This window comes from Acanthopagrus latus, chromosome 4, assembly GCF_904848185.1.
Source record: "Acanthopagrus latus isolate v.2019 chromosome 4, fAcaLat1.1, whole genome shotgun sequence".
Classification (NCBI taxonomy): domain Eukaryota; kingdom Metazoa; phylum Chordata; class Actinopteri; order Spariformes; family Sparidae; genus Acanthopagrus; species Acanthopagrus latus.
Window position 1 is genome coordinate 23183965 of NC_051042.1, and position 26266 is coordinate 23210230.

General features: G+C 38.9%; 1 protein-coding gene across 4 annotated transcripts in view; it reads left to right on the plus strand.

The window, feature by feature from the left end:
- The window catches only part of furina (furin (paired basic amino acid cleaving enzyme) a), a 90814-nt gene that overhangs the window by 38404 nt on the left and 26144 nt on the right, over positions 1-26266 (plus strand). For all 4 annotated transcript variants that reach the window (XM_037094831.1, XM_037094832.1, XM_037094833.1 and 1 more), the window contains exons 3-6: positions 6860-6958; positions 15984-16079; positions 18968-19096; positions 19811-19887. In XM_037094831.1, the coding sequence (XP_036950726.1) occupies positions 6860-6958; positions 15984-16079; positions 18968-19096; positions 19811-19887 (401 nt within the window). The remainder of the gene's footprint in view (positions 1-6859; positions 6959-15983; positions 16080-18967; positions 19097-19810; positions 19888-26266) is intronic.

Consider the following 26266-nt stretch of genomic DNA (forward strand, 5'->3'; position numbering starts at 1 on the left):
TTGTTATAGCCCGTGTGAATTGTACAACTGGGGCTGTGGTGTTATGAAGCCTACGCAGCTGTGTATGTATGCAGTCTCATGTGACTTTACCCTTGCAGCACCATAAGGACCTCGCTGTGAAGAGTTAGTCATCTGAGGACAGCTCTCATCGAACCACGAGCTAACAGGCCTGCAGCAGGTCTGCCATGACGCTGTAAACGTATTTTATATGCTCATCCACTCCATAAAGTTGAGGTGTGCTGCAGTGGGCAAGATGTTGTGCAAATGCAGAGACCCAAGGAGGATGTAGCATACGATAAGTTCATGTTTACTTATTTTTTATTAGTAATTAAATAAGGGGAAGGAAAAATATTTATTGCTATAACACTGTGACCTCAGAGGTTCGCCATAAAGATTAGCAGCAAGAGTCAGTGATTTATTTGATAACATGAATTTATTTAATATTTATCTTAGTCTTGGTACAACATTGACATTTACTCTGAACTACAAGTTAATAAGTAGTAAAAATGTCATGGGGTTTGCCAGTGTTGCATCACATCACAGTAGGAATGTCTGCCAACATTGAAGCCTCATGAGTGATTACAACAAGTAAACATCATGTTTCCCTGAAATAATGCACGGACCCTTTTTTTTTTTTTTTTTTTTTTTTTACCAACAGTTAACACCATTTAATCACATACGACAGCTAGTAAGCAGATGCTTAACCCTCACCCCACCTCACATCAGCTGGCTATTCAAGGCGGGAATCTTGCAGCATTCTTCTGCCTCTGCTTCTGTATGAAGTTACACAGGCGAAATGGCGGGCACAGATTCTTTCCCCTCTGATCCACCAGTGGAGGAGGTAGTAACAGAGCCGCAAGTTGAATGAGGAGTCAAAATAATTAATTGATTACCAAAATGATTGACAATGCTGTAGCCCCAGTAATTAGACTCATCATTTGTATGCGTTGTTTGGAAGGGGAGTGTTATATGATTTAGAAAGCACTAACCCTAACCTATGTGCTTGGGAAATATAATTAGATTATTGATGCACTCCACAGCATTGTGCACACAATATACAGTATCTATCAAATACATAACAAGGAACTTCCTGACGGTGTGCTTATCTGAGTCAGTTCCTTCAACATTAGTTGTGGTTCGATCTGTCATCTGAGAGCAACTGAAAATTACATTATTAGTATCATCTCCTGAGCATTGTTGAAATTAAGCTTCAGGAACTCATTCACTAGGCTGGTGGAGAACAGTGGCAACAAAAGCAGAACCTCTATCAAAGGATGCACCTTGAATTTGGGTCAATTAAGTGCCTGTAGTGAACACAATGACAGTTTAGAAACTACTCTGGAGTCCCTATTCATTTAAAAAGAGATAATTTTCTTTGATTTTCTGCTATTAGTCTCTCAATGCAGTCATGAGGAAGGTTGAGAGGAACAGGGCAAAGTGGAACTGAAGGTGTTCTGCCTGAAGAGAGAGGTCCCAGGGTTTTGCAGTCTTTCTACAGTCTCAATCTGAGGGGGGAAGGTTATTTGATTGGGGAGCCATGATTGCGTCGAAAATTATGACTGGGTGACTGATAGCAAGGTTGCAGAATTGTGAAAGCTAATCATCTGCAAACAGCTGAGCACAAAAGCACTTGATTTAAGGAGACACATTTATTATCAACATTAACAAGATCGAAGAAGGGTAAGGACACATACTGAGGTACTGATAATTAAAAAGGTGAAAAATCCTACAGGTTTAGAATGTCTTGTGGTAAAGCCTTGATAATCACATGATCCCCAGAAGAGAGAAAAACATGCCTTATGTGCGCTGCTACCCTCAGGCAACTGGACTGTATGTTATTGAGGCTTGAACTCAGGCCCCGAATGGTCGTCTTAATCACAATGTCAACTTCTTGCTTCCCCTCCACCCTGCAGATATTGAAGTCTGTGGGGTACTTCCCAACCCAAACACCTCATATTGCACAATCCCATTTTAATCCACTTGTTTTTGTCAACACCATTAAATGAACTAATCTGACTTCTTCAGAACAATGGAGGTAAATGGTGGATTGTGCCAAGAATCATAATCTGTATTTACTGTATAAACACACTCAAGGAATGTGGCTGGGGGCTTGTTGAGAACGGACGGTGTGTGTTGATAAATAAGGAAGCCTGAGTTTGCCTTATAAGACTTCACGAATGTAATAGTTTATTCCTGATTCATTCTGAAACATTTTCTGCAGCACTCGCCAGCACTTCACCTTCATTTTTTGTGTACATTTCTGCAGTGCAAAGGCTACCAAAACTGTTGATTTAGCTTATGGATCTTATCAAGCACTTGCATAACAAAGATGCCAAATAAAACTAAAGGTTAATGAGCAAGGAGAGCCATAATGACTGCTGCAGGACAAATAATGAAAGGGGGGAACAATGAGTAGAGAGCATGTAATGACTAAAGTGAAGTTTGGCAGAAAGGCAGACCAGCTGTGCAAACCCATTTTCAGGTGTGTGGAGGCAGCTTCGTCGGCTCTGTCCTGCTTTAAAAGACACTGTTGGTTATGTCCAGCTGCCACTGTGGCGTTCCGTGCCCCCGTCCTACCCATTCACAACACTGAGTAATTAGACTCCAGGCTCATTATATAAACAAGTTACTGGACTATTTTAGGCCCAAGTCTCATTTTCCCAATTTATCTGAACCCGCTGATGCACAGCCAAAATATGGTAATGCTCTGGGTCCTGATGCCCCTAAATCAAATGCAACTAAACGTCTAAACTGGGAGGAAATCATTCATGATTGATGTGTCCATAGTGAAACTGCAATAAAGGCCTCACCTCATGCAGAATTACCCAAATCCACAGGCTTTGTTTTTGACATTCACGGCTCCACATGGAAAACAGTTTCATATCGTGTTACTGCAGCCCTCAAACCCATTTCCCACTTTGTCTCCAGACATTGTTTGGCTCTTTGTAAAACATAATTGTGTCAACAGTCACAGGAGATGAGACATCAGACCTTTTTTGATAAATGCTTTCCCACAAGGTAAATTTGGCAGGCGGGAAGGGAGCAAACATGCAAACAATCCAGCAGACAGTAATTTTCCACTGTCTGTCACCGTGCATTTTAATGAGGTTGATGGATTAATGCCTCACTTCAGTAATAGGCCACTTGGAGTGCACCAGTTAAGCCTGTTCTGCTCTATCAGTGCTCGGCTTATCACATCAGTAATGGTCACTCAAAGTCCGGGTCCTTCTTTTTTCCACATCATTTTTCCATCTAAATGTCTTTGTTGCAAATGGACCTTTTTTCCAAGTGGAAAGCAGTTAAAGTACCCCATAGAAACAACATGGTCCAGAGATTAAATGGTGGAATACAAACTCTAAAGTGTTGTTGCTGATTGCCAGATGATTATTGAGCAGCAGGAAAGACATTTAGCTGGACTGGAATGGACTTAATTTTGTTAGTCAAATGAGCGTGTGGGTTTGTGCATATATTTGAAACAGTTGAGCAGTTTTTAGTGCGAGATGACCTGTGTCCCTGTATGTATACATTCATGCATATGTACAAGCAGGGATTACATTGGGATTTGCTATGTGGAGGGGCTCAATGGCCAATGGAATGAAAAAAATCAACTGACTAAGAGCATTTTTTATGACTTTAGTACTTAATAAAAAAAATGCTGCTGGAAAAGAACTTTCTCATACAGGTAATTTGGGACCTGTTGTACAAGAATAGGGATGGGTTTCCTCAAGAATGCCACTTTGTGTTGGTGAGTGTTGGACAAAAGGGCTCAGATGGGAAAAAAATGGTAAATAGTCTTCAACAAATGTGTTTTTAGTCAAAGTAAAGTCAAAGAGAAAAAAGGAAAACGACATCAAAATGTTTTTTGTCAAACAGACTTACTTGCTTTTTACAATTGTCCATGCAAACTCTGCTCAAGTCCCTTTTCTCTATCTCTGTGTAGAAATTAGTCTGCCTTGAAGTTTTAGGAAGTAATCATGTACTGTTTGACAAGTTCAAAATAAATGTGAACCCTTGAGAAATGATGTTGCTGAACATCATCAGTATGTAATATGCAGTTATTCTCCACTAAGTTTAAGATGGTGATTTCCTACATTACCCAGCATTACTGCTGACAACCTCCAGATGGTTATGAGCTTATCAGATGGCTGAAGATTCGATTAACAGAGAGAAGCATTGACCAGCTGACAAAAAGTAAAAGTGGCACTGTTAAAGAAAAGACCAGCATGTGGTGTGGTTGCTTTACAATCTGTTGATGCTACTGCTCTTTGACATAATGAGGTCTGTGTCTTCTGCAGTGATTTTATATAATCTAACTCCTCACAGAAATGATGTGTTTGAAAAAGTTGTTACTCTTTTATTCCAGTTTCCTGACACCAAAATCGTAGATTTATTTCCCTTTGTTAAAACAAATCAATCAAGCTGCTTTATTGCTTCCCCGGATACCACATTATGTTGTCTGTGGGACATCACGTCTAATAGAAAACACCATGTAACACATGTCAACAAAATGGGCCCGGAAATGCGAGATGCATTACAAATAGCTTCTTTTTGCTTGAACTGTTATAAGTTGCCTCTGAAAACACTGGCTGAACGGATGGGTCAACCATCAGGGCTTTGTTTAGAAGTATAACTTTTCATCTGTGATAGTGTTATTTAGAGCCACTTAATGGATCCTGCCACTCTCCTCTCATGTCTGTGATCAGTGTCCCACCTCCCAGACGCTTATCTGGGCGAGCACAATGGACAAACTACCTTCTCTTATTCAGGGAAGAGACCAGCGCCTCAGCTAATGCCTTTTGGATGTCAGGTTTTTAAAAAAAAAAAAAAAAATTTGAATCCCCTTTATGTCATGCATTTTCTCCTTGCTCTTGTTCTTTAATGGCTCTACACGCACACTTGTGCACAGACGTGTGGCTGTGGTTCCACCTTTGAGCTGAGTATCACTGTAATGTGTGTCTTCCCTCTTGGTTATTGCTTCCCTATTGTCCACTGGCTTTGTGTGCCAGGGCTTTTTGTGTAAGCCTGGCTGGAATCGGCCTGTTTACGGTGATTAAATGGGAGCAGAGGAGGTTGGTGGACTGAACCGTGACTCTTTTAGAGTGAGGAAAGTTGCAGTGCACGCTGCAGTAGCTTAGCTCTACATGAACCTTTGCTCGGACAAAAAACATTTTCTTGATGAAAATTAGAATTATTTTCTCCCATTTTTCTCTTCATCAACTGTATCTTTATGCTGCCCATAATTATGTGCACATATGAAATCTCTATGCTGTGGTTTATTTGTTGACGTCTCTCAGTCTAATAGCATGTCTTCATTTTCTCTTGCAGTTTATTTGATTTGAATTCATCAAATAGGGATGATGCAATTTAAATTAGTTTGAATACAGACAATGTTACTGATGTGTTGCATAGAGTGAAATCATTCATTCAAATTACAGAGCATGTTGTGCTGTTAACACCACCTGAGTACCTCCTTCAGACATTTGAAGACGATAGCTTCTAAACACAGTTTCACTTCTGCAACCAACATTTTAAGGTCAACCTATAAACACCCACGATCCACCCATCTGAAAGACTCTAATCAGAAACTGATAGTGTTACTTGATTAAAGCTATGATCAGTTAATTAGAGGATTGTTTAAGTACTTGTGTAGATTCACACCATCAAGTTATCTTTCCTCTGAAACTGCTCTGCTTTCATTCAGAGCATGGGTTTTGCAGTTTGTTAGAATGTCATCGAAATTGCAGTATGGCCAAGTGCAATACCCAAATCATAAGAGGCAACACTTTTTCAATAAAAAGATGTCCTGGCCTGCAAACCTTGTTCGCCAGATGTTAGAAAATGTGTGTTTAATAGAGACCCCTTCAAAAATCACATCATTAGGATTTAAAAGTTTTTCCAGTGAAAATTAAAGATGATAATTCCCACTAACAGTGAATCCTATCGCCATTGCAATATCTGTCCAAATAACTGCAACATGAATGTTTTTAACATATCCTGCACACCTGGCTCTCACACCATATTCTTTCAAGTAAAAGTAATCCCTGCTCAGTATTATGACCTTGATTGCACTGAGGTAAAAGCTGGACTGAGCAGAGGATTATGGGTTACATTTGAGGTTTACTCACAGGGAGATATGTTAGACAATGTTGTAGCACCAGGAGTTGGCGAGGTTTGTTGGTGAATGAAAATGGAATTAAGCTTCTCCAACTGTGAGCACACCTTTTGTTGTCTAATTCAGCCCATTAGGCCCACTTGGCAGGGACGATGATTTGCAGTCACAATGATGGGGAAGGATTTGTTAAACTCGTATCACCTGAGAGGAAGTATGGCAGAATGAAAAGGGCAATCCATTGATCAAAAGTTTCACACAGGGCTTTCTGTAAGTAGAGATAAAATGATGCATCTTTTATGCTGCTTTTGGTCAGTCGGTGCAGAGGTAGGACTGTGGCTAACACTGCTGTGGTCTCAATTAAATAAATTCATAAATGATACATTTTCTTTGTGTATTTATTACATGTTTTGGTCCAGGCAGTGTGAAGGTCAGTTGTCTGAATACATGTTTCTGTCAGATCATATCAGTTAGCCTGGATGGGATGAGTGTCCGTTTTTATTGCAGCATGAGATCAGTATCCACACTTAATACAATTAATCATTCACACAGTTTTGTGTTGTATTGTACTGTAAACCACAACGGGGGTTGATGGAAGACAAAATAATTATTAATTTATAAGTAGCATGAAGAGAGTTATTTCATACTTCATTGAATCCATTACCACAGGTGCAGGTATTATCAGATTACAGAGAGAGAGAATGAAATGGCTTTTGTGTGATAACTGATCATATCTCTTTTTCTTTCCAGGTATTTGGTGATTATTATCACTTCCGGCATCGTAGGGTGATGAAGAGATCGCTGTCAGATCACAGGGGTACACAAGTTCGTCTTGATAAAGATCCTAAGGTAAGGTTTTTTTCAGGGGCCACAGTTGATGTACTGTGTGTTCATGAATGTGAAGGAGGTTTCTTGATGTTTTTGAGTTTGTGTGTGTGTGTGTGTGTGTGTGTGTGTGTGTGCGTGTGCGTGTGTGTGCGTGTGTGTGTGTGAGTGTGTGAGGTGTGTTGCTGTATTTGTAGTGTCATCCATGAGTGGTGGTTGTGCTGTCTCCATTAGTGTATCCACGGATATTTGGCCAAAGATCTTTTCCTGGTATGTTGGAGATAAATGGTTCTGAATCAGGTATTTAGAGTGCTTATTATTCAGCGGTTGACTCAGTAAAAACTGTTTAAAGCTTGAAAACACTATTTACATGTATTTTTTTTCCCCCCCGTTTAATGAACGTCATCACATAATCACTTGCTGTTATTTGGTAAATCTAAATATTAATCGCATGATTGTCACAATAAAAATGCAATAAAACGTTGTACTTTGTGTTGACTTTGAAAAGGGTTTTCTGCATACAATGCTTCATTTTTTTTCATTATTAGAAACTCTAAATGAACCTCTGTGTTCACATGTGATATTTTAAACCAACTGAACATCTTTTTAATGTTATAGCCATGTATTGGAAAATTGTGATTCATCCTTTCAAAGTCATTTCACTATTTGCACTGATTTGATTGATGTTAATTATTGATTGATTTAGTCAGTCTGTCTGTTAAATGAGCTGTTATGTGAAGTACAGGAAGAGAAGCAAAGTCGAAATGAAGGAAAGGCAAGGTAAAGTTTGTTCAGTCAGCAGCATTCAGACACAAGGCAATTCAAAAATGTTCTACAGATAAAATAAGAGGAATAGTAAGCTAAAAGGGCAAAGAGCCAAACCCTCAGCCCTCATATCTTACCTACGCTGCCTGTTTGCCTTTCACCTGAGATGCCACACGATAAGGACACTTGTCTATTGTTGAAGCTGGTTTCCCCTCCTCTTCTAATCCAAATTGAAATTTCACTTTGTGTTTTTCTCACAGTTCTGTAAGAGATAGTTTGACAATGAGTATGTGTCCTACACAATCTGGAAGGACAAGGGGAAGAGTGTGAAATTAACATTCATAGCTGTGGGAATAAAATGGAGTGTGTAGCTGAGAAAGCGCATGTATGAGTGCTTTTTAAAGAGCCTTCAATCAGACAAGCCTCCAACCTTTTAAAATAGTTTTATGAAAAATGAAGACTGAATAGAATATAAAAACCTTAAAGACAGATGGGGTAGTTTGAAAGGCATGCAAACTTCATTTTTTAGGCTTCCTAATTAACTACTGAAATTATTGCTGTAACTAGCTGACAGCATCAAAGTAAACAGCATCTAAGTAAAAGTATTTTAAAGTTGATATGAGCAAAGTAAAATGAACCATGTCATACTTGTTTCTAAAAGTGAAAGTTGTTTGTCCTCTAACATCAGAGAACTGTTTACGAATTGTTTATCATAATTCCCCCACAGCCAAAAGCTGGCTTATCTAATGTCTTATGTTGTCCAACAAACAGTCCAAAAACTGGAAAGTAATTGAAGATATAATTTGGAACATTTCTGCATTAAATTGCCAAAATATGACTAGATGTCTGTTTTTGTCAGTGTTTCCCCCACATAGATTTTACTTGGGCAGTCTGCCTGCCCCCTTCAGTATTTTAGGCAAACTCATAAAGTAATGCTTAAAATTATTAATTTTTTGAGTCGTTTTTGATTTTTCATCTTATATTACATCACATTTTTAAATTTTCACCCATTAACACACACCTTCGGCAGTGAGCTATCATGGAAGGTGGTGGCCTATCCAGGGATTGAACAACCAACCCAATTAGTGGACGACCTGCTCCACTTCATGAGCTGTCATTTCAATTTCAGTGACTAATTGATCAATTGATTAACAGCTTGAGTTACAGCTCTAAAGAACTACATTCAGTAACAGAAGTGAACATGTGTATTATGAACATCAAATGAATTTCTGTTCTCCAGTGGATTAGCCATATAACTGTTTCACTGTTTCCATATAACAGCTTTACTTTATGGTTTCCCATAACATTTTGTGTAATGTCCCTTATTGTTCTCTATAATATGGCCATGGGAATTGTTAATCTGTTGTTGTTATGACAGGAGGGTTTACGCTCAGTTCAGACAGCCTCTCTCCATCTGCAGTAAAATAGAAAGTACACAGTTGACAGCATCACTTCAGAGCAGCTGTATACCTGTTAGATGTCATAGTAACAAAGACAAAACAGTCCCTTTTTAAAAACCCTGCACAGCCTTTCCTGCATCTGACACTACCTGTCAATGTGAAGATTAATTGGAACTTCTGGCTGCTGCTATGTATTTATTTGTGTTCCTCCGAAGTTCACCGGCTGACAACTCTGTGCTTTAGGAGAACATTTTAAGTGTTTTAACAGAGTGTAGTCGGGCACTGACATACCCAGAGCACAATGGGGTACAATGAACAATGAATTTGAGTGGGCACTGGCTTCCTTATAGCTAATATAGATCAGTGATTGGCGCATGCTTCTCTACTCTGCAACTAAATCCAGTTCTTTGTTATGCCTCTGCTCCCGTGATTCCCGTGGCTAGATGAATTATGATTTCAGTCTACCCGTCTTTGGCCAACTGTCTACTTGAATTGATTAGATTCTGGTGGTCCAAGGTCACTGTAACCTTCCGAAACATATTTAACCATAACTCAATAAATCACATGATAATTAGAACACAGTCATACATGCTTTTCATGTAGGACAGCGTGATGAAGTGATGATATTTTATATGTTTTTTCAATGACACAGCTCAGGAACAGCAACTTTAGTTGTTCACGGCGGCATACAAACACGAGGTGGAAATTCTACTTTCCTCCCTGATCTGCGCTCAGTCTTGTGTTATATTTTCTCCTTCTGAAATCCACCAGTACATGAGAACTGTAAGATAATGATTTCCCCCATTTCCCCTCCTCCTTCTTCTTTCTCTGGGATTTATAATAACATGTTTACATCCACATTGTTTACAGTCATTTCAGTAAATAGAGGCTCTCAAGGACAACTATCATGATTTTTGTAATTCTCCATATAAATGGTCACTGCAGGAGCACAATATATGCTGTTTTTATGAAACCTGTCACTGGCCATGCTGCCATGCTGTGCAGCTATACAGTACAGGTGCATACTGGGAAGAGAACTGCTTTTGCTGGGTTTGTTTGCGTACATGTTTGAAACGGTGCACCTCCCTCTTTGGGATTTCCTTTAACACTGCGGCTCCATTTCCTGTTGTTGAATTCCTTTTTTCCCACAGCACCTCAAAGTGGAAACTGCTCAGGAGGGGTCAAATCAGCTTGTTGGTACCTACTGGATGCAAGATTTTGCTTTATTTGTTTGTTTTATAAGGTCAGACTTTTGGAAATGCTGCAATAGCTTGCAATTTTAACTAAATCCCCCTTGGGTTTTTATTCCCAAACTCTCTCATATGTAAACACCAACACAATTTTGAAACTGTGCTATAATTAATAGTCTGATCAAAGCTTGTATGAGGCAGCAGATCATTGCACATGTGATTCCCATTTGCATCAGCTGCACAGTTGTTATGAAAGGGAGAAAAATTGCAGAAATAGCCCTAATAGGAGGAATTTTGAAATCCTACAGAGACTGTCCCCGCTGCTTTTTAACTGGCCGAGATGAAGCCTGAACAAAAGGCTCAGTAAACTCTCTTTGAAGAGTGTCTAATTACTGACAAAAGCACCTGGACCTCTGCCAGATCTCATAGACTGGCTAACAGAGCCCTGTTAATAGGGTCTATTGAAGATTTAAAGCTTTGGGTCTGTCCGCTCCCTCCACGCCTACTACTGTCTTCTGTCTTATTCTGTTGTTTCTCTGTTGTTGCAGGCACTTTGCCTTAGTGTTTCTGTTTGGTTTGGTAAAAAGTAGAAAATTAATAGGATAAACCTAGCAAAGCAATAAGTAGCTCAAATACATTGAATTTAAGTATAATTTGTTATACTGTGGTCTCGTCTTTCATTGCCAGTTAGAAGCATAACACAAAAAAGATTTAGCATAAATATTAACCAAGACAATACAATGCAGCTAGCGTTCCTTTATGTAATGATGTTTTCCACAAGATTTCTGGTTGTCCTCAGAGGTAAGATGCTATGCTTGTATAATGAAGAAAGACAAAGCAGTGGGTGTGTGAGATGAGCCGAGTGGGGAATCTATTCGTTGGACAGATACAGGACTGTCCAACTAAACATGAGCCAAAGCAGTCTGGTTGTCAGCAGTAGTTCTGCATTGGATCGGTCTGGGTAGCGTGAGATAGACAGACACCATTTTCCCATTTTTCAAAACTCATTTGTAATGAAAATGCCGTTTGTCAACTTCAGGGCTCTGTGCTCTGTCACAGACTATTAAAGAATTTTCAAAAGACTCCTCACATGAGAATTGCAAAACATAAAATGGAAGTGTTTGTTGTTTAACTCCTGCCAGAAGTAGGAAAACTTTTCAAGATGAATTATGAGTTTTGAGCTAAAAATTTTTACTCCCATTGTTTCTTGTTCCTGTTTACTGTGAATAAGGACAAGGAAAGAAAAGTTTGCCGAAAATAAAGATTTTGATCTCAGGTTCAGTTTGATATTCAAATTAACTGTCATTTAAAGTAATAATCACTGCCTTCTGTGTTTGAAATGATAGATATGTAAGATGAAGATATGTAAGGCGCTATAAGGGAAAAATATTCCTATGACTCCATATAAAACTGATCAGGTTGCCTCATGATTCATTTCAGTTAGTTGCGGCTGAAATTATTTCTTTCTTCCCACAAATGGAACAGTGAAGTACTAAAATTAAGATAATTACTTTTCTAGTAAACATCTTTCAGGAAGTTATTTGCAACAGTGATGACTGATTGAGAATCCCTGTTGCTTTGTGTGTGTTTGTGAACACACCCAAGCCACAAATGTTAGCCATCATTTCCTCATAAGTAGGAAGAACACATATTTGCTGGTGTTTGACTTTACAAAGAGCTGTGAGTAACATTTAGATAATTGGCTATACAGATTAGAGCGAGGAAAGGAACTGAGGTGTCTGCAGCTAAAAGAAGCAGAACCTGCCGCTGTTCTCAAGCTAATGTGCATGTTTGCCAGAGGTGTTTGAGCTATGATTGAGTTGCCTGTTACTACATTGTTTTGATAAGTGTATTCAAATCTGACCCTATGTTTGACCTTTATGGGCAAGTCAAAAGATTTACTTTTTGAGCATCAAATGCATCTTCATTACAGATTACGGAACTGCAATTTGTGAAACATTTATGACTGCTTGTGACTGTTTCTATCACCAGTTTAAGGATTATGGCATGACAACACCGTTAATCTGTGAACACACCCTTGATGTCATAAAATGCCCTAATCTGTAAGAGTTATTGTACAGTCTGTTTGGTCAATCCCTGCATCATTTTGGCAACATCTCACATGAAGCTGGAGTGTGAATAAAAGCTCAAGTTCACAGTAAAGGTGTGTAAAATAGTTAAGTTCTTATATGTGATGGTTTTGTGGGTAGTGTGCAAAACAAGAGAAAACCAAGCGAATGGATAGTTTAAGGAGCATATTTAATGCAATGCAAAATGCACACACTGTACAGAACAGGATACTTACAGTTCCCTTGTACATACATAGCTTCCTGTGTTGCATCAGAGAAGAAATATTGTGCAGACACTGGGAATCTTTTTACTAAATAATCATGTTGTGTTTGAGTCAGCAGGTCAGTTTTCTGCGAAAAGAGAGCGATCCTACGTATGTGTGATCACGAGCGGTTTCACACAGGATTTAATGTGTGATTGAAAGCAGAGGAGGAAATGAAAGAGCGGAAATCACACACACCGCCTCATGACGCAAGAGAAAATAGCTGTGTTTTTTTTTTATCTGACTGAAAATCACATGGAAGTTGAATTTGGTCCCTGCACACAACAGACTTCATGTCACACAGACTGTAGAGGTGCCTTTCTGTCTATAGCACTGCCATTTTCTTTAAAACAGATAGCCAATATTAAAGTCTGATAGAGAGATGTCAACTGCTGCCTTTCTGTCACTGAGGCTGGCTCAAACTAATGAGGTATTGAATAATGTCGTACAGGAATGGGTTCACATTCTCTCCTTCTAAAAAATTGTATTAGATACACATTTATTGTTTCAGTAAAGATAAGTTTTAGCCTGGAATTTATATTAGTTTTTTGTGATATGATTGCACTTTGCATAATCAGTCTAGGCATTTTAATAAAATTGGCAAGTATGTACAATGAAAGAAGAGGATGTATTTCATCCTTAATCTGAAAAGCCTCCAACCTTAAGAATACTTACTAATAAATATAAATACAAACTGTCTGACTGAATAGAAAAATATTAGAACCTTAACAACAGAAAGGGAAGTTTTAAAGGTTTGATGAACTGAGTCTACCAACTGCTGATATTCTGAAAGAGCTGACGCCATTAAAGTAAAACAGCAAGTAAAGTGCTAAGCAAAAGTATTCTAAAGCTGAGACGAGAAAAATACGAGGTAAATATGCAAAGTACGAGGTAAATATGCAAAGTACGAGTTAAATTTGGTCCCTGCATACAACTGAGGCTTTGTCACCCAGACTGAAGAGATCTGTGGAGACCTTTTCTTTAAAACAGAAAGCCAATATTAAAGCCAGACTGAGAGAAGCATGTTAACTATTGCCTTTCTGTCTCTAAAACTGTCTCAAACTAATTAGATGTTGAATCATGTCACGTAGGAAAGGGTTTGGAATCTCCTCTTCTAAAAATGCTGTATATGGCACAGACACACACATTGTTACAGTAGAGTTTAGTTGAAGCAGTAGATATGATGACATGTAGTTTAGCTTTGATATGATTTGGCTTGAAAACTGTTATGAGACTGTGTGCCTGCAAGAAAATATGAGGCTATAATGTTGGGATGGACAAGGATATTTGGCTATTTGGATATTCATTTGTTGGGTCAATATTCCATTTGTGATCTGTTTATTTATTTATCTATTTAGCTAAATGTAGGCAAACTTCAAAATTGCTAGTATTATGTCATATAAAGGTGAATACCATGAGATAGGACCTCATTTAACCTCTTGGGATACAAAAAGACAAAACATGTCAAACCTTTTGGGAAAATGTCTTTTTTTTACAATAATTATAACAATACAAACAACAATACCATAGAATGGAATTTTCTTTTGCCTTTAATGAAACTGACAGACACATGTTGCCGCACCATGCCGTCCATCTTAGCCGAGAATGGAGAAATGTCTGACTCATTCCTTCATGCCTGCCCCAATCAAAGCTTTGAATATTCGCTTGTTGAGTACCACGGAAGTTCCTTAACCCAAAAACTGGTATTCGAGAGATCACTATTAAGGGGAACAACACCAACGCCAACACGAACCTCACACACAAACCTCTCTGCTCCTCGAGCTGAAATTATTCCATTATGACGTGATATTCCGGTAGTGTTGAATTGGCAGCGCTTCAGTGTAGCAGCTAATGTGACCTTCATTGCTTCTTCCCTCTTTTAGTCTTGTGTCTCTAGTGATCTGCAGAGGCGGAGAGGGAGAGAGAGAGGTGGGCTGTGATTTGGTTGTCCTTCACATCAGGTGCTCCGTCCTTGCGGCAGGCAGTTCTCTGTCTTCCTTCCCTGACATATTTTTTCTTTTTTTTTCCTTTTCTCCCTGTTCTCATCTACTCGGGCGTTTTGCTGTGCACCGAGCACAGTTCTGCAGAGGGAGATGCTGCCCGATTCTCACTGTATACTTTCTGCTTTTGTCAACACTTTCTGCAGGAAACTCACACTTTAGGAAAGCCTGCTGCAGACAGGGTTGTGCTGCTCCACTTGTAGTGAATATGTAACTGTGTATGTGTTTTATAAGTGTGCATACATGATAAGGAGTACACACAAGCATTACAGATCCCGGTGCATCCCTTTCCACACCAACCCAGAAATTTTAATTAGTCCCGGGCTGCTCTGGAGTTCATCAGCGAGTCTCATTAGTGAGGAGTCCTCGATACCCTGCGTGCCTCTAATCTCACTCTGTCTGCTGCCATCCTGCTGAGAATTAGTATTTCTATTAATACATTTGATGTGGTGGCCCTCATGTCCGGCACATAATTATTTCTCCTGTTTTTAATACGACTGTGATCATTTTGCCACCAGAGTATTTTTGTCCCTTGAGCCTGACTCACCTCAGGTTTTAAGTAAATGTTTTTTTTCTTCAGGCAAAAAAAAGGAAAACATGAATTGTTTTATTAATTTGCTGTTTTCAAATGACAGCAAATGAATTTAATGCACGTTAATTGTTCTGTTTAATCTGTATTTAAAGCAAGATTACCTTTAAAGGTCCGGTTTGTAAGAAGTAGTGTCAGTATATGACGAGATGGGAATGAGACTCAAATATACAAATAATAACCTTTCTAGATAACAGATTTAAAATTGTTTTATGGTACAGTGTCTTGTAATAGGATGAATGGTGTCTCTGTCTTAGCCACTCTCCCCCCCCATCACTTGTTTCTGCACTAGGTAACTTCAGTGATGTTGCATACATGTTTACTTCAAGATACAAGTTTTAACACGTACCATTTGTAGTTAGCATCTACATTACTTCTGACAAATAGTAGTAACAGGCCTGGGATTTAGATTTATAGCACTGGTGTTGCACTGAGACATTCACAAACATTCTTTCAAATCAACTTAATTCAATTAAAAGTCTTTACCTGCCACCATTGCCTGGTTGGCACTGTACATGTGCAACTCTCGGAGATGAGAAGGAAGTGAGATCTTCTTACCTACTACCACCATGAGGAAAAATTCATGTTACCTTCTTATTTATCTACTCACTCAATTGGATAAGTGTGTTACTAGATTTACTAGCCCGGCATGGCATTTTACTAGCCCTTAGCAATTGGGCACTCCTTTTTGTTAAGCACTGTTCACGTCATCTTGTTGTTTGTTTTGCTCATTTCTTTATGTGTACTTTTATGTTTGCACACTTCCTGTTTAGGTGACTTGGGCAGAGCAACAGGTGTCAAAACGGAGGAAAAAGAGGGACGTCTATGTAGAACCTTATGATCCCAAGTTCAGAGACCAGTGGTACCTGGTGAGTATTGGACAAAAAGTTGTATGTGTGCGTTTCTGTGTGTATCTGTGGGAGGTAATTTAGCACTGCTCGCGGGTTGAGCTTTGTATTGTCCAAAAGTCAATACAAGTAATTAAATTTGGGGCTGTGGTGTTTCCCTTGAGTCAAAACACAAGCCTGTGTATGAATCCAATATACCGTCTTTGTATGAATGCTGTTGTGTTTTTTGTTTGCCGAGGAAGTAGTCTGAGCGACCTCACCCTAAAGGACTCAGCAGCTTGAACAAAACCAGATCTAAACACAGAGCTTCTTTTGAATTCTGAATTGCATGCTTTTTCCAAACTGATCATTTACTTTAGTCCATAAAGCACAGCCACGGAGAACAGAAAGAGACAGAGGTGATTCACCTTGAAGCGCTCTTGTTTTCAGTTGATTGATTTTCACGTTTGACTTGAAGAATGTCGCTGATACATTGGCCTGTAAAAAACAGCAGTAACAACCCCCGAGACCTTCTGTTCGGCTCCTCTTTTCCTTCAATTACTGTGTGGATGCTTCGGGCGGGAGGAGATTCATGGTGATGCAAAACAGACTTGCATCGCCAGTTGTTCAAAATGTCTGCGCTTCAACAGAGGCAGACTGACTTTCCTCAGTGTGGTGGAGTAGTTAGTGGCAACTTGAAAGACAAATGAGGCAGATAAAAGCCTGCTGCCTGCTTGTATCAATGTGACGAGATGCGATAGATTCTGACATACGTTCACACACCCTTATTAGTGTTTCACTGATATATAAAACCTGCAATGCAAGTGGATAAGACTTTTATCTTATTTTTTAATCAACCAATGACTGTTTTCTGAATTGATTAATGAATCAATACGGAAACATTGCTTTCAGTTTCTTCTTTAAGAGAAACGACATGAATCCTTTAGACACTAAAATCTAAGCTATTTTCACTGCAATAATATCGGTTAAAGAAACCAGAAATTAATATTTTATGACAGGAAACTGTTAAATATTATTACTAAAGCTACGGTGCTTAATCTAATGCATTCTGTGATCCCTTTTTAAAGCAGTGCTGAACCAGTGGAAAACATTAGAATAAAATCTGTAGGCATCCCACGAGGCTATAAAGCTCATTACACACCAAAAATACACCAAAAGACATGACAACTGGAGCAACACCTTTGGTATTCTTAGATCCTTTTCACCACTGGGATCAATTGATCTTTGAGCAGAATATAACAGTCACCATGTCAGCAAAAAAAAAAGAAAAAGAACACGAGCATGTGGACATTTTAAGCTGTTGGGAACCGGGCAATCACCATTTAGCATATAACATTAATGTTTCCTCAATATCATAACCTGTCATGTTTGTGAGACTAGATGCATGGGGGTTGCTTGGTTTCCTTCAGTGGGTCCCTGGAATGAATGCACCAAAATTAATTGCAGATATATTTTGTATAATATATCGACCACCTGAATGACATACCTGGTTTGACACCATGAGCATGACGAAATTAACTGCAAAAAATAGTTTGATGGCTGACAGCCATGTGTAATCAGAATGATGTTGACAGTTAGCTAAACAACTCCATGGAGTAAATCAATGCATTAAAATGCATTAAAATGCTAATTTCCCTGGTATTCCCTGGATTCCTTAACTCTGCATCAAGGCTTCAGATTGTGTTGCTTTCATTTGTAGTTTCAGTCATTTGACATTGATTTTACTGCCTCTAGCTTGTCTCAGCAACTGTGATTCAGTTTCAAGATGTAACTGTTTTTTTGGATGAGGCATGTGCTGTCCAAATGTCTCCACTCTGCTGAGTTCCTCTCTTATTATGGAAATGCATTCTGTGTGTTTTAAATAATAAGTTAATCTGGTAATGCATTTTAGAAAGTGTTATAGATTATAGATATAGATTTGCATTGCCTCTCTCTCCAGGCAGTGAATAAATCTGAGCCTCATGAAAAGTAAACCTGGCTGGCCAGAGGAGTGTGTGGGTGTTGTCCTTGGTGGAGAGATGCTAATAGTCAGCTGCTACAATGTATATTTAATATATACCAATATAAATCTAAATAATGAGACAGACTTCTTTTCTGACTATTGAATAAATGGGCAGAGATCTTAAGTTATACTCATGGAGTGTTATTCACTTTGCAGAAGAACTGCTGACATTAAGGTAGAAAGAAAAGGACTTACGTGATGAGTAATAACCAAAATGACGCCTTCCACATGCCAGGCTCAGATTTATTATACACTCTACGTGGCCCTTTTTCAGTCTGAGTCAGCATTGCACATCACAACTTTCATTTTTAATTGATTTTCTTCTGGATGGTTTAAGTATCAATGACTTTACAAGGTTGAGAAGCAGACCTCATCTTGTGTGAGAGACGACGGTTACAAGGGTCTGAAATCCAAGAGGAGGAAATGGCGGGTGGAACATCAGGCACATGACATTCTGCTTTATAAGCAGGAGCATTGAGCTAGATGAAAGCCGGACAAAGCTTTGGAGCAAAGGTCAAGTTAAATGTCAAAAGCATATGAAAAAGCATACAGAACCATTACTGGATGCCATCATCCAGTTCACTGGTGCTTTTCTCAATGTTAATAATAAATGCAATAGATGCAAGCATGGCACCGATGCTCTCAGAATAGAGATACTTCTTGTAAGCTTGTGAAACTGCCTTCCCCCTCATTGAAAAACTTCAGCTGTTCTCTAAGGAAGAATGAATGAAATTCAATAAGCAGCACCATTTTTTCCCCGGCGCTTCAGTCAAAAGCTCAGTCATCTAAAAGTCTTAAAAGATTCCCTTTTTTTAAGCCCTTCTAGATTTAGTTAAAAGCACATTCTTGTCAGCACTCAGGTGTCTCTCAGATAATTAGATTCCTTATTTGCTCTCTCCTTTCTCAGTACAACGGCAACCACCGTGACCTGAATGCCAAAGCTGCGTGGCAGTTGGGCTACACAGGTAAAGGGGTTGTAGTGTCCATCCTGGATGACGGAATAGAGAAGAACCATCCTGACCTGAAGCAGAACTACGTGAGTACTCCTTAATGTGCCAAAACGATTTTGTTTTTCATGGAGTTTTTCATGTGTTTCTGTTGAACAAAGGTAAGAACATAACAAATACAGCAGATTCTGAATTAAAGATGGTATCTGATGGATAGTAAGAATCTGTGACAGACAGATTTTGAGGTGCTCTATATTGTCGATTGATGAAGGACAGTTCACTGTAAAATCAAAAATACATATTTTTCCTCTTAGCTATAGTGCTAGTTATCAGTTGAGATTGGTTTGATGTGCATTGCAGAGTTTTGAAGATGTTAACCGTAGAGATGCTCTACATCCATGAGTAGATTGCATCCTTCTACGTGGTGATATGTTTGCCAGGTTTAGTTTGGAAGAAATATAGGAGTTCCTACATGAGGCTGCTCACAACAAGGTCTGTAGATTATTTTCATTAACAAGGTAAGGATTTCTGGCAAGAGACATTTCTCTAGAGTTTTTCAAATTAATCTCTTGGTTGCTTTGAGCACCAAAAGCATAACATTCAGACAGAAGGCAGACATCTCTATGGCCAATATCTCTCAGGCAGTTACTCACAAAATTTATCTAGATTGATAAATAGCACTACATCTAATTAGAAAATATGGATTTTTTGATTATAGGGTGTACTTTCCCTTTAATATTTAAAAGAATCAAACTCAGAGAAGGCAGTTTCTGCACTCTAACAGCTTATCTGTGTTTTCAAAGGACCCGGATGCCAGCTACGATGTGAACGATGGCGACCCCGATCCTCAGCCTCGATACACACAGCTCAATGACAACAGGTTTGAAATCTCAAACAGATAAAAATTTAATTTCCTCTCCTTGTCCTTTGGCTGGAACTATATGCTTGTGATTTCTAAATGCCAGCTGTGTGGGGGGGGGCGTATCGGGATTAAATTGCACTTGTTCATTAATTTGTCTCCCTCACTGTCTTGATGGCTGACAGCTGACATGTAAATAGGGCCATGGCTGTTTCCACTCCGCCACTGAGTCAAAGGACAGCGTTTATGGGAACAAAACTAATTGAAGATCATAGCCTATGGGGTTTGTTTTATCCAAGACATTAGAATTTTCCACCATTTTAATGATTTTTACCCGGCTCAGAGTTGGTGGATATTTTTTTTTTGGCCTCTTAAATCACACAGGCTCCACCAGGGCATTCCTATAGCCTGGGTAAGTAGAGTAAGTCTACACCAGGATTAAGGTAGTGTGTGTGAAGAAAACAGCTTTATTGCAGTGGCCTTCGCAGATGGCATTAGGAGTTGTTTACCACGACAGTGATGTCTTGCCGAGAATTGATTGAATTAAGTTCATCAGTGTTAATGAAACTGAGCAAATCTCTTGGCTCTGGAAGGCCCTTGCTCATCTTCTTTCATCCGTGTCGCTCGCTCCCTTCTGACTTTAATTTATGATTTGTTGTAATCTGCTGTTTGTGGGCCACTGGCCTGAGAGGCTTTTTTTTTTGTATCTCGAGGCTCACTGCGATTACGGGTGATAGGCAGAGAAGATTATAGTTGGAAGGATGGATCCAAATCACACGTTCCGAACTGAGACAGAGGGCCTTGAGTGAGCACCATGAATATGGTAGCTGTGGGATACAGAGTAGCCTGAACATACAGTAACTACTTTATCAACTGCTTAAAGGCTTTGTGGAACTTGTAAGATGCTGATTGTGGAAGGTGTGTAATTGTTTTGAAACTAAAATAATATCTACTACTTTGGAGCTCAACTACATGCACACACAGTTATCAGTAAAAGTGCAAATAAATATAGAAGCAGTCCAAACAATGTGCCGTTGCCTTCTAGTTCAGCCAAATTGAGTGCTTTGTGCCAGTGCCTGAAACCGTTTTCCCTAAATGGTGGAATTTCTTGTGGAGGAATGTGGGAGAACATCCCTCCAGTGCAACTTCACGGATCCACAATCTATGCCAAGTCACGCTTAAGCTCCTCTGGTGGCTCACAGTGGCCCGGAGCCCAGCTAAGACACTTAGTATTGATGTTTCCTTCATTTCAGCTGCACCTCTTTCCAACCCTCTCTCACCTCAGCCCTTATCTCTTGCCACCCAGCTCTCCATGTCTTCCCTGTGGCAGGACCATTTGAGAGCTGGCATATTTGTGCATCTGTGTCTGTGTTTATGTATGTGTGCTTCCTTTACTTTTACAGTGGGCTGGTGCAGATGCATGTGTAAACAAGCTGTGGGCGGGCATGAAAATGTGTAAAGTTTTGTAGACTGTAAGTGTCTGTTCTCTGCAAAAAGCCCAACTCTGTTCACATCCATAAAGCTGCCTTTCTTTCCCAGCATACAGGAAGCAGAAAGGATGGCTCAGGAGCAATGTGACCATTCACTCTCATATTTATCTAAGACGGCATGTGATCTTGATGTTTCTCATTCCAAAGTTTCCTCTGACTCCTATCAGGATGGTTTCCAAATGTGCTTTTTCAGTTTTAAACAGGCATTTTTTTGACAAGAAAAACTCAGCTTATTGCCCTCTGATGAAGAGCAATGCTAGCTCACAGTGTAATGTCAAAATCACTTCATTCAACATCTGCAATATACTTGCAAAACATTTTCATTATGATGCAGCAGACTGATTGCACATTTAAATTCAGACACATTTAATGTATAGCGATGGATGAAGGGACATATTTAACAGAACTGCAAACAGCAGGTTGATTAATTTTCACCAGAACCTGCATTAATCTCTCTCTAGACATTTTCTTCATCTCCCTCCTCTTTACCATGCTCTATAAACATTGCCAGACCTTTTGTCCTGAAGGCCAGCTCATTAGTAAACTGGCAGAAACATTAGCAGACTTAAGAATAAGCAGAGCGAAAACAGTTGTGCGGATTTACCTTTGAGGTTCAGTGCAGCCCGGAGACTAATGAACAGCAACTGACGCTATCCACGACTGAGAGACCCTCAGTGTTGTTTAAAAAGAATAGAAAATCAAAGTAATTACAACGATACAAGAGAGAAAGTGAATTAAATCGCAGAATTTGAATATGGTGAAAAGTTGGGCTTGCATTTCACATCTTAGACTACAGTTTTTTTTGTTATTTATGTTTTACATTTTGGTCATTTTCAACTCTTATTCTCATGCAGTGGAGCATCACAAACTGCAGGAGCTAAATATACAACTTGTCACACATGTGTTTTGCTGTGTTTTTTTAGCAACACAAGACATCCTGCAGAGTCAGTGGCAGATACAACAAGCCAACAAGCTGCTATTTTGCCTTTTTTTTTTTTTTTGGTAGTGCAGATTAGGGTTGACACTTTTCCCATCTTTGCACTACATACACAGACACAGTTTGGAGACGTCTTAAGAGACAGGCTATTGTCATACAGATGTATCCAGAGTGAGACAGTTAAAGCTTTGCAGTGATAATGGTTCTGCCAGCTGTGAGCATGAATACTGATCATGTTTTTGGCCTCGGGCCTGCAGCCAACTGTAGTCCACTGTAACCTGAGTGAGGCTCTGTGTGTAGGATCTGCCATGGGGGTTTCTGGCTGTAATCGGAACAAGATTTTACTGAAATTGCTCTTTGTTCACCATAATCTCCTATTATCACCATTACGTATGAAGGGAGAATGCAGGGTTATTGCACAGTGTATCGCGTACAAAGGGTGTCTTTCAAGTTCTCAGGGATTCTCTTGTTCCATCTGCCAAGAAGTGACTTTTTCAATCAAGGTTGTGTTGAGAAGGCTTAGTGAAGGCGGGGAAAGGTTTTTAAATAAAAAGCAGATGTTGAGATAAAGACTAACAGGTATTTGCCACTTAAGGCCTTAAGTGGACAGTTTGCATTGTGCTAGTAATGTGGCAGACACCCGTACTAATTAACTACTGCTTCATTGAGTTGTCTTGGTTCACTGGAAGCTTGTTTGAATTAGACTGGTGGAGTATTCACTCTGTTAGTGTTATTATTATTATTTGCTCAAAGCTGTTACAAGGAAGTTTCGTTTTTATGTTGGTCTGGTGGCCCCTGTGGACAAAAGCAGTGTGGGAACCAGTTCCGATCTTGATCTTGATCTGGTGAGCGCATTCATTTGTTTTGTGAGTGAGTAAAATAAACACACAACAGCTGTTTGTAGGATGCATAGTGATGAGGTAATGCATTTGTTAGATTAATAACTGTAAGATGATGATGGCGATACAAAAAGTTCTTTAAAGCAATTTAAATTTGCTGAACATTTTGTATATACTGTATAACTATTCATAACAAACATATCTGAGCTTTATAACAAAAAGGCCAAACACAAGCTAACAAAACTACCAAATGTTAAGTCCCACAAGGTTTGTTTTGTTTTAAGATAATCTCATGGTCATTGCATCAAAATCAAGTAAATCGCATGTCGTTCAAACATCCCTTGTTGCTTAACCTGCTGTGGTATCCGAGTACTTGACTCAGTCACAACAGCTTGCTTGAGTTGATTCCGATAGTTGTGCAGTGGTCATTTGAAATATTTAGGTTCACAGCATCAGAATGGATAATCATTGTATGTCTTAAGAAGTGGGAGCAGCTGAGAGTGAAGATGTTCTCTGAGAGTCTGAGTCAGTGTGCCAGGTACATAACGCAGCACTGATAATTAATCTATGACTTGTTAACAACTGATTGAACAATGCTGTACTTGTAGTGACAGGAAGCTCTTTGTTCCTGCAGACAATGTCTGGATGTGCTTACACTTCCTGTGATGATCTTCTACAATGTGCTGTTACCTCATTTAGCCTCCTCTCTAAAGCCTTGGCCCCGAGAATGGATCCAGGTTTGGGTTGATGTGATGTTGCTCTCTTCGGGACGTCAGATCAGTAGAACAGTGATCATAAAGACGTTCAGTCATGCCTTGCCCTCATTGTTAGAGGACTGGTGGCTCCCTTAGGCATCTCATTGTGACTGATCATCCTGTTGACAGATGAACTCACAGAGTCAAGGTTTCTAATTAACTGCAGTATAATTCCACATTTGGGGATTTGGGCCATAAACTATTAAGATCTTAACCATGGGAGCCATTTTTAATACTACAGTATGTTTAATGAACCATTTTAATGGCTGCAAATTGTGTGTGTATGTGTGCACGTAATGTTTCTGGGATGAATAAAGTCTTACTAAAGAGCACCACGTTAAATGTCCAACATACTTCATATTTTGGGGAAGTTATTTTGTGCCGCTGCTGTAGTGTTCACATCCTGCTCAATCATATCTCCTTTTTAAAGCCATCACAGTTGAATCCATGTCAGTATGTATGTTGTCCAAAATATACCAGTATGAAATGCTTTTTTTAATTAATCAGAATTTCTTTACTCTGTAATATTGGTGTCGGCATCCAGCCCCAAAAATTGTTATCGGTTGAGTTCTTCACGTTTTAACTTGAATTTTATTTTATTTAATTTCATGCCAGCCTCTATTATAGACCCTCACAGCTATCATTGCAGTTGACTCTTATTTACAATTATTCCCAGATTACACCACAGTAAAAAGATTTTAACATGACTGAAATTCTGGTGGACATTTTTAGTACATTTATTTTTATATAGGTTTATTACATATATATATATATATATATATATATATATATATATATATATATATATATATATATATATATATATATATATATATATATATATATATATATATATATATATATATCTTTTTCAAGATTTTTTTCAAGGTGATAAACCTATATAAAAATAAATGTACTAAAAATGTCCACCAGAATTTCAGTCATGTTAAAATCTTTTTACTATACTTTTTTTTTTTTTTTTTTTTTTTAACTGATTATTCAATAATCCCAAAATAAGAGACATCATTAGGTTGGTTCAGTCTTGACATTGTAATATACAATAACGTTTGACCCTTTACGTCGTTTGCTGGACTAAATGTTGGTGACTGGGCTGCTTTCACAAGAAGATTTCACAAGTGTGTGACCCGTTGATGCACTCTTCTTCACATTCTTATTGACCCGAAAAGTGAGTGGGAGCAGTGAAAGGATATCTTCTTGTATCCATTTTATCAGTCCCTGGAAACTCACTGCTAAAAACCTGATTATGCAAGAAGTTCTTGCATAATCAGGTTCAGAAACCAAGCGCTTTACCTCTGTAACAGCATTTGTATGCTGTGAAGCAGTCTACCGTGTAAGTGACTGTAATGAATGTGTCAAAGGAAGGTTTGGAAGAAGGCTTAGTGGAACAGTGGGTGTATAAGCCTGTGCATGCCCGGCATCCCACCACTGACACCTGAGCTGCTCCTGATTATCAGCTGCATCACAAACACAGATCCTGGAGGACATAATGACCTCAGAGTCAACACATTAGTCACTTCCAGGAATGTAGTGATAAAGTTCTCGGGAAAATTGTCCAGCTGACATTTGTGTGTTTACTCTTGCAGATGTTTTTATTACCCAGATGTTTGTCTGTGTAGCGTCTGTTTCTGTTTGACTGGCATATTGTGACACATAGACACAGTGTCGACTGTGGCTGGACATTAACATCCGCTCTTTCTGCCCTTCACTATGTATCAAGAGATCTCTGATGCCAGCAGATGAATTACAATACTCTGACCTTTTGTATGTGTCTTTAATGAAAGCATAAGTCTTAAGGACTATTGTAATTAGTTAGTCTAAAAACAGCCTCTATGACCTCTGATCTCTCCATTGTAGGAAATTTGATCTGGAGAATACTAGGTCTTTGTCATATATTTAGTTGAATTGTGTACTTGTTATGTTATTCTAAATGTTTTCAACGTGTTTACTCAAGGTAATGGTGCGATTGATCAGGTCGCTGTCACTACTCGGTGGTTTTGGAAGTCAGCTAACAAGACTAAACTTAAAATGAAAAAACTCCAGAACCTTGTGTGTGAGCTGTCTACCTGAGTCACTTTATGTTTTGGTTTCATAGAGGTCCCCCTAGTGGCGAAAGTTACATTAGGAGCAATAAATCTTCTGATAATTTTCACAATTGGTTGTGAAAAAAAGTTTATCACAATTTCCCTGTTGAAATAATGTCTTTGAATAGCCTCTTTTGTCCATCCACCCAAAGACTTTTGATATACTATCATAAAAAAACAAAGAAAAGCAGCAAGTCCTTGTATTTAAGAAGCTGGAACCAGCAAATGTTTGACATTCAGCTTGAAAAATGAAAGCAATGTGTCAAAATAGTTGACA